The sequence below is a fragment of the Gymnoscopelus braueri genome (genome assembly GCF_963280865.1).
Source record: "Gymnoscopelus braueri genome assembly, chromosome: 23".
NCBI lineage: Eukaryota > Metazoa > Chordata > Actinopteri > Myctophiformes > Myctophidae > Gymnoscopelus > Gymnoscopelus braueri.
Window position 1 is genome coordinate 41,729,963 of NC_137625.1, and position 10,000 is coordinate 41,739,962.

The 10,000-nt window shown below is 42.5% G+C and overlaps 1 protein-coding gene across 2 annotated transcripts in view; it reads left to right on the forward strand.

The window, feature by feature from the left end:
• Window positions 1-10,000, forward strand: part of strip2 (striatin interacting protein 2) — a gene marked incomplete at its 3' end in the record, with an annotated part of 48,954 nt that overhangs the window by 15,639 nt on the left and 23,315 nt on the right. For both annotated transcript variants that reach the window (XM_080420778.1, XM_080420779.1), the window contains exons 4-6: window positions 1,983-2,117; window positions 4,945-5,065; window positions 9,075-9,143. In XM_080420778.1, coding sequence (XP_080276904.1) covers window positions 1,983-2,117; window positions 4,945-5,065; window positions 9,075-9,143 — 325 coding nt within the window. The remainder of the gene's footprint in view (window positions 1-1,982; window positions 2,118-4,944; window positions 5,066-9,074; window positions 9,144-10,000) is intronic.

The following is a 10,000-nucleotide window of genomic DNA, read 5'->3' on the forward strand; positions in this document are numbered from 1 at the left end:
TTCTATGGATTAGTCACCCCATGGAGACTTGAATTCATGGATATTTTTTAGTTTTTGTCTCATTCCAAAGCCAATAATTTGATGACCGGCAGCGGTTCCGGTAGGAGACACAAAGAGTCTCCTTTGTGTCTCCTACCGGAACCGCTGCCCTACCGTTCCGCTGGTCATCAAATTATTGGCTTAGGAATGTGACAAAAACAAAAAAATAGCCATTAATTCAAGTCTCCATGGGGAGACTTGAATTAATGGATATTGAGCTTTCTCTTGGCTGAGCTTTCTAACTCAAATCTTTGCTTTTGGGGGTCCCTGGAACAAAATGTTTTGGGGGGTGGGGGGTCCGTGGACAAATACATATCATTTTGGGTGTCCTTGACATGAAAAAGTTTGAGAACCACTGATATTATAGCAACATAATTCATTATTTAAAAAAAAAACTGTTAGATTTAGAAAACATTTGTTGAATCGGTCTCAGGTCTTAATGTGTTAAAGGGGAAATCCACCCATTTTCAATATTTAACTATGTCATTAATATAGCATAAAGGAGTTGTGTGGAAATAAGAAAAAATTAAAAAAAAAGTTAACATTGCAAAAAAAATTAACATTGCAAAAAAATTAACATTGCAAATTACACTGTGATGACTCATCACAGTGTAATTTGCAATGTTAATTTTTTTGCAATGTTAAATTTTTTTGCAATGTTAATTATTTTTTAAATTTTTTCTTATTTCCACACAACTCCTTTATGCTATATTAATGACATAGTTAAATATTGAAAATGGGTGGATTTCCCCTTTAAGTCAAATGGCTCACAAAGGAAGAACTGGAGTTAATGATGTAGTTTCTGTAGTAATCAATCAGGAGCCCAGGGCGGGGGGGGGGGGGTTGCACTCCTCTGACACTCTCCAGCCTGCCAAGAAGTAATGCGTAGGCTGCTGAAACGTCAAGCTGTGCTGTGCTCTCATGTTGTCACAACTCACCCACCCCCCGGGGAACCGTCTTTTAGAGTTGTTCCCAGCTAAAGGAAGGAAAAAAAGTTTTTGGTTGCTCCACAGTGCCCTCTACAGATCTGGTCGATGGAATTTTTCTATTGACCAGATTTTTCCTTCCGGGAAAATATTTCCTTTTCTGGCCAAAAAGTGTATTTTACAGAGAAAGTGGGGTGCTGAGAGGCTTCCCACCTCCGAGAATAGACTTTCAGCAACACAAAACAGTCTTTGTTTCGGTGAGAAGCGAAGTGGTTTTGTTTATTTTCACTACAGTTGGAGCCCTCGCAGGGCAGTGGAATTCCTTGTCTATGAGCAGAGCCTGGCAGAGCCTGGCAGGGTGTTAGAGAGAACTCACTAACGCTCTGGACCAGGGCTAGTATTAGCCTAGACTGGCATACTCGGCGATACCGATACCAGCATTTTAAGAAGTATCTTAAATTTGTGCCGATACACAAATTTCACGATACAATACTATACACGATATTGGGCTCACGATATCGATACAATATTTTTTTAATTCATTTTATTATCATCAACATTGGCCATCATCTTCAGTTTAAAAGTGCTTTATTTATAAAACACATACAAAAGTGTTTTACACACAAAAATAAATACAAGTATACAAGCTTAAGGAGCAAATGGAGTACGTTTTCACTATAAACCCCTTTGTTTCAGAGGACATATGGACACTTTTTTTCTTCTTTTTTTCGATACAGTATGACGTCACGACGACGAAACATATCGTCACGTTTTAATATCGCGATATATCGGCCCACCCCTAGTATCTAGCTCTACTTGCAACAACAAATAAGACATACGGTTGGGTATATGATATGATGTGATTGGATGTGTATCCGTTTCATCGTGTATTTATTGAGTACTAGTGTCTGTGGCGTTTGGTAGATGTTTGTTATGTGTTTGTATGTGTAAAATTCAATACAAATATTTGAATAATAATATGATGTGATGACGTTCTCCTCGTCCTCCTCCACACAGTGCGGGGCAGGCGGTGGACGGAGCTGTCTCTGGACGAGCAGCGGGCGTACGTGATGAGACTCCTGGACGCCCTGGAGGTGACGGACCGGGACAAGAGGCTCAAGGTGGCCCGAGCCATCCTCTACCTGGCACAGGGTATGTACTGCTAACACACAGTGGTATATGTGCTGTATGTTAAAGGGATATTTCACTTTCAAAAACCCTTTGGGTCATTTTATTGTCTACTCAGGCTTTTGTGAACACCCCAGACAGTTTTTAAGTTGCTTGATTCAGTATTTAGATATTTTATATTCATTTTATCAGACACGCCCCCTTCCTATACAAGCCCATTATAACTTCAAACTCCATTTCACCCGTCCTTGGTTCTGGTGACTGATATTGTCCTTCTACTACGTGAGGAGACCGTGTTTTTTCAATTACTTTTTTCATACACACACATACACACACTACCATGGCGCTCTCTCTCTCTCTCTCTCTCTCTCTCTCTCTCTCTCTCTCTCTCTCTCTCTCTCTCTCTCTCTCTCTCTCTCTCCCCCCCCCACACACACAATCCAGCACTCGGTGCCGCGCAATGAGCTTGTATATCTATTATTTTTTAAAGCCAAAGAAATCTAAAATGACACAGATGCTTTCCCTGATTGAATGGGTTAACCCAGAGTTCCTTAATGTTCTGACTGGAGTGAAGTAATAAAGTATTTAAGTGAAGTAATACAGTATTTAAGTGAAGTAATAGAGTATTTAAGCTGGTGCAGGGGTTGGATAGCCTGGACTGCACTAACATTATGTTGGTTCAATGACCTTATATTGAACTGTACTTCCCTGTGATTGTCTTTGCAAACTGTTAATAATGTATTCAATCAATCAGTCAGTGCTGTGGATAGCAGTCAATGTGAAATGCAGTGTTACAGTGTGATCAGTGAGTGAGTGAGTATTGACACCACAGTGCTGTACTATTGTAGTACAGCACTGTGGTTCGTTTGTTTTTTTTTTTGTAAATTAACGCCCTACCTGATCATACTACAGCGTCTTACATCAAAAGTAGCAGATCTACAAGCTCGAAACCGCATGTTGAGCTTGCAGATCTGCTACTTTTGCTGTTCTTGAATTTGAATCCTGAAAAGTAGCTGTTTTGGACATATGAGGTGTCCACCCGACAGAGATTAGATTTATTTATTAAAACACAGTCATTTCTTATTAAAACTATTCAATTAATATTTAACATGAATGATTTTAAAGCTGGATATGCTGGATCATTGTAACTTACTCAGTAGTGACTCAAAATGTATAACTAATGTTATTACTGTTTTGGTAATTGAAATAAGTTACACTACTACTGGGGAAAGTGATAATGTTACAGTAATATATTTCTTAGTTACTAGTTACTGCCCAACACTGTTTATTCCACAGGGGCACAGTGAAGGGCATAGGCGGGACTTCATTCACAACGGTGATGCTGAAAAATAAATGAATACGATAAAAGATTTAACGTTGTGCACCAAGTATTTTGCAAAGGGAATCTGTTGAAATCAAGTTCTTGCCTTGGCCTACGGTTGAACTTTGCAGTGAGCCGCTACATCAGGGGTAGGCTAGACTGCCCCAACGCTCCTGATTTCGTGTATAGAGGGGCGGGTGTAAAGAGCCGGCGAGAGATTGCGGCTGATCCCATTGGTTCACCGATCTGTCCGTCAACCCCCGCCCCGTTAACACAACATTACGAGCGACGCCCACTGCACTCTGGTTGGTTGGGAAGTGAAACACTTCCTCATACCGAGTACACCGACGGGCTGGGCCAGGCTTTTATTTTTTAGCAACACTAAACAATAAAAGCCTGGAGATCGAGGCTAGGGGTAGGCAAGCTTAAAGGTATCATGACATTCATTTTCACTTTTTTTTATTTTCAATGCTTTATTTGGGGTTTTATGACCTCAATTACACCCAAAAAACCTGAACCTAGAACATTCAGTGGATTTTCTGTGGTCTGGGGTTTTCTGAATAATTAGGCTGAAAAGTAATCTGAGCTTGGCCCTTCGACAGTGAGGTCACTGTCGATTAATCCCGCCCACTCTCCTCCTCGCCCCTCCCCTCCCCTATCCTTTCCTTTGGGGGGGGCGGAGCAGAGGCGATGATTGACAGGCAAAATCCCTCACCAGCGACACCCACAGGCAAAGATTTCTTTTTTCATTGCAGTTGAAAAGGCTTTAGAAATGTGAGAGAAAAACACCTGCCATTGATCACTGGAATAGAATTTTCACTTAAAACTTTTTGTACACTTTTGAAGGACCAGGACAAAGACTTTGAATGTGGTGTAAAAGTGAATGTCATTAAACCTTTAAGCACGGGTGCCAACATTGGCACAGTGGAGGGTGATCACTGGCCAGTACTCAAATGTTTTACTTGAGTAAAAGTATCAATACTGCAATGTAGAAGTGCTCTGTTACAAGTAAAAGTCCGGAATTCAAAATTGACTTGAGTAAAAGTACAAAAGTATTGGTATCCAAATGTACTTCAAGTACCAAAAGTAAAAGTACTAAAAAGTTTGAAATATAGCAGACCTACAAGCTCACAACGCTTCGCGATGCGACGCGTTGTGAGCTTGTAGATGGTCTATTTTCAAATAGCCTATGTATAAAATTGGTTAATATATGTTTTATAATGTAATCATTTATATCTGCAAAGTAACTAGTAACTAAAGTTTTCAAATAATTGTAGTGGAGTATAAGTACAATGTTTGCCTCTGAGTAGTGGAGTAGAAGTAAAAGTACCGATAATTGGAAATACACCAGTAAGGTAAAAGTACCTAAAATTTTTACTTAAGTACAGTACTTAAGTAAAAGTACTTAGTTACTTTACACCACTGTTTCCACCCGACAGAGACAATATGATATATGGTACGTGGCTTAACCACTCGGCCCTCAGCTAATCGGCGCCCCCTTGTGGTGTGTGTGTGTGTTTTTCCCTCCAGGAGTGTTTGATGAGTGTGACACGGACGTGGACGTTCTCCATTGGTCCAGACATAATGTGTTCCTGCTGTATGACATGGGCCTCTTCACCGCCCTGCTGGAGCTCCTCACCATGGAGATAGAGTGAGCACGCACGCACGCACGCACGCACGCACGCACGCACGCACGCACGCACGCACGCACGCACGCACGCACGCACGCACGCACGCACGCACTCAAAATTGACTTGAGTAAAAGTACAAAAGTATTGGTATCCAAATGTACTTAACACATTAACTGCCAAGACCGTAGTCCTACGGGCCGTTAAATCCAACTGTTAAGCGCCGAGACCGTAGCCCTACGGGCTGCGGTCTTTTCGCGCATGCGCGGTCCGGGTGCACTTTCGGAATTTTTTTGATCCACTTCCGTTTCCGGTTTGATGACAGGAAATAGAATTATTTGGGATCCGGTTTTGACGCTCACGCCCGCTCCCATTCTACAGACGAAACTGAAACTCAATTCTCTTCCTGTAGTTTTTTCTCCTCGCATTTCACTGTTTAACGTAATCCGCTCTAACTCAAACATGGATGCCCCGTTTGACACGTGGTTTTCACTGGGAGATACAGGGAGATCGCGCGGATGTAAACAGACCGTGTAGCGCTCAATCTTAAGGATTTTAACAAGATCTATGGCGACATGAAAAAAACAAAAAAACAACAAAAACACCTTGGCACTGGTGAGTACATTATGAGATTAGCCCTTGGCAGTGGATGTGTTAAAGTACCACATTTTTGAAAATAGCCTATGTATAAAATAGGGCTAAAGTAGGGCTAACGCACGCACGCACGCACGCACGCACGCACGCACGCACGCACGCACGCACGCACGCACGCACACACACACACACCAGAGATGTCCACGAGTCTCTGAGCTCCGAGTCCGAGTCAAGTCTCAAGTCATTGAGGCTCGAGTCGAGTCAAGTCTCAAGTCTTTGAGGGTCGAGTCCGAGTCAAGTCTCAAGTCTTTGAGGGGCGAGTCAGAGTCGAGTCGAGAGTCTCATTTTTGGCGACTCGAGTGCGACTCGAGTCCGAGTCCCTAACTCGAGTCCCCATCTCTGACACACACACACACACACACACACACACACACACACATATTCAACGATTTGCACACATTCTCACATCGTCGGGGGGTCCCTGGAACAAAATATTTTCAGATGGGGGGGGGGGGGGTCTGCGGCCAAATACAATACAAATTTTTGGGGTCCTTGACATGAAAAAAGCCACTGATATTATAGGATTTAGAAGATATTTGTAGAATCCCCAGAAGCAAAGATTTGAATTTTTAAGCGAACAAATGTTCGCTTAAAAAACATTTGCACACATTTTCATGATAAAAAAAAAAAAGCAGATCTACAAGCTTGTATATCTGCCAAATAAATGTAAAATGACACGGATGCGTTCCAGGTCTTAATGGGTTAAAATAAAACATACTTTCGCCAATTTAGTGCTGGCTATTTTGCACGTTATAGATGAAAGATGTAGTAGTGGATATGTCTGGATGTATGGTAATGTGTGTCACTGTCACTGCAGCCACCACTAGAAGGTGTCAATGCAGCACCAGCATGATTCTTGGCAGGAAAAAGACAAGACAAAACAAAAGAAAAACCTTAAAGCGTCTGTGCTGTGCGTGGGTTCTAAATAGAAATAATTCCTTCCTCCAGGCAGGCAGACAGAGAGACAGAGAGACAGAGAGACAGAGTGATAGAGGGGGAGACAGACAGAGTGATAGAGTGGGAGACAGAGTGATAGAGGGGGAGACAGTGATGGCTGTTGGAAGTAAGCAAGTGTGTCTTGTGTGCTTCTCAGAGAGGTGTGAAGTGTGTTCTTTGGGTCTATTTTTACTCAGTTTCTCCTCTGGAAGGACGTGTTGTTACTGGGGGAGGAAGACAGCCTGTCTTCTTGGTCCTGAGGAGGGGAAGCAGCTCTGACTTTGAGATTAAACCACTGTATTAGAACATAAGTTCAATATTATATATATATATATTGTTTTTTATTACAGCCATGTCACGTGTGCATGCCGTAGTGACAAGGAGTTTATCCGCTTTTAACCCACTAAGACCGGGAAAGCATCTGTGTCATTTTAGATTTGAACAACTTTACTTTGGGCTATTCCAAAATAGCAGATCTACAAGCTCGTTGCAACAAGCTTGTAGATCTGATATTCTCTCTCTCTTTTTTTTTATTTGTGCAAATCTTTTAATGTATGAACATTTGTAACTCAAATCTTTGCTTCTGGGGGATTCTACAAATGTCTTCTAAATCCCAACAGTTTAAAAAAAACTAAAACATATGTTGCTATAATATCAGTGGTTCTCAAAAAAAATTCATGTCAAAGACCCTCAAAATGATATGATATGCGTTTCGAGCTTGTAGATCTGCTACTTTTGATGCTTTTGTGGGATGCTGTGTAGGGCCTTCATTTACCAAAAAAACACAAAAAGTTATTATGGAGATGGAGATAAAAGGTTTCTGCCCAACAGCAACGATTTCTACTTTTACTAAAGTAAAACAGCCAGAGTACTTTTCCCACCACAGGTCGCAGGTTAAATCCCCTCCCCCAGCTTGCTACGTCACGCATCAAGTGCTCTTAAGCAAAGCTCTGACTCAGGCCTAAGATATACTTGGTTGTGCACGTGCGTCTTGAGCTTGTAGATTGACTACATTGTCGCTGTCGGGCAGAAACCTCTTATCTCCATATTGTGACTTTTTGTGTTTTTCCGTAAATGAATATCCAGAAGTTCGAAACGCAGCGCGAAACGACGCGTTTTGAGCTTGTAGATCTGCTGCTTTTACTAGTTTTGAATTTGAGTCCTGAAAAGTAACAGTTTTGGACATATGAGGTTTCCACCCGACAGAGACGATATACGGTGTGCGACACCCGTTCACACAACCAAGTTATAAGCCGGGCGTCAGGGAGACGATGAGTTAATTGGTAATTGCAGCGTGTCTAATGTAGTGATTTCATAGCTCTAAAATTAGATCTTCTACCGAGACTGGTGGGAGCTGAGTCCTCCTCAGGTGGCTTGAAATTACACACACACACACGCGCGTGCACACACGCACGCACGCACGCACCCACGCACGCACGCACGCACACAGACACAGATCAATGCCAAGATGCGTCTCTCACTTGCAGCCACATTTATTGTCAAAAACCTCTGATCTTCTGAACCCAGTTTAGTTCAAGAGCCGCTTTTTGCTTCTTACAAAACCACCATCTCCTGCATGTTAATGAGAGAGGGGGGGGGGCACTCATGGATTAAAGTTCTGAGTCGCCCAGACGTTTTAAAGGGTATTAGAATGGGTCAAACTAGCAGTAGAATACAATGTTCTATTACTTAAATTTTAAATTGGAGGATGGGAGGATGGCAAAAGAGGGACAGAGGGAAATTAGGAGGCAGAGATTGGAGTGAGACGGGGAGAGAGGAGTGAGACGGGGAGAGAGAGGATGAGAGAGAGGATGAGAGAGAGAGAGAGAGAGAGAGAGAGAGAGAGAGAGAGAGAGAGAGAGAGAGAGAGAGAGAGAGAGAGAGAGAGAGAGAGAGAGAGAGAGAGAGAGAGAGAGAGAGAGAGAGAGAGAGAGAGAGAGAGAGAGAGAGAGAGAGAGAGAGAGAGAGAGAGAGAGAGAGAGAGAGAGAGAGAGAGAGAGAGAGAGAGAGTGCCGAGCTATGAGCTTGTGGATCTGCAATTTTTTGAGAAATCGTGAAAATTTGTGCAAATCTTTGATTCTGTTTTTTTAAAGCGAACATTTGTAACTGAAATCTTTGCTTCTGGGGGGGTCCATGGAACAAAAACATTTTCAGATGGGGGTTCGGAGCCAAATACATATCATTTTGGGCATAGTGCTTCATGAGCTTGCATGTCTGCTATTTGGATGAAAGTAATAAAAATTTATACTATTATTATATCATTTGTGTGTGTGTGTGTGTGTGTGTGTGTGTGTGTGTGTGTGTGTGTGTGTGTGTGTGTGTGTGTGTGTGTGTGTGTGTGTGTGTGTGTGTGTGTGTGTGTGTGTGTGTGTGTGTGTGTGTGTGTGTGTGTGTGTGTGTGTGTGTGTGTGTGTGTGTGTGTGTGTGTGCGTGTTGGTGCAGTAACAACCAGGCGTGTAGCAGTGCGGTGAGGAAACCAGCCATCTCATTGGCGGACAGCACAGAACTCCGGTGAGTGGCAAACACCACACATGTACAGTACGAAACCTCTTATCTCCATATTCAAACTTTTTGTGTTTTTGTCCCGTAAATTAACGCCCTATAGCGTCACACAAAAGCATCAAAAGATGCGTTTCGAGCTTGTAGGGCTGTTACTTTTGTAATTGTTTAAACACATTAGGTGCCAAAGACGTGGATCTACGTCGTTTGAAATCCAACCGTCGAGTGCCATAAATGTAGAGATACGTCTTTTTTTTAATCCACAATAGGGCGCTCTAACACAACTTAGGAATGATTCCTCGACTGTGCTAGAAGGAATCGACGGATGTGACGTCTCTTCCATCCGCCCCAATGATAGGATTTGGAGAAAAACACTTCTAGCTCTGATTCTTATTTTTTGTGTGAAAACCAGTCATTTTCAACGGCCGAACGCGGTAAAAAAAATTATGTTCCAGTGGATAGACCAGACCCTCCCCCATCCCCCGGACACTTTTTGATTACATCCGGGTGCACGTTGTGGCTTCTGCGGCGCTCCATAGATCGTCATAACACTGTAAAAAACGCTGGCACTCTGAGGATGATTTGGATGCATAGTACCTGGCACTCAATGTGTTAATTGAATCCTGAAAAGTCACAGTTTTGGACGTAGGAGGGTTCCACCCGCAGGGGCGGCGATTTATGTCCGCACTATTGGGTGCGCAGCGCACGGGCGCGCAGAAAATGTGCGTTTTTTTCCACGGGTTTGTTACCTTTTTTTTTGTTTGTTACTTTAATGCGGTTAATTCGGTTAATTTGGTACAAAAAGTTTACTCCATGAAGTGCAGATTGGATTATTTATTTTTTTTGAGTTTGTGATGGGTGCTCGTCAT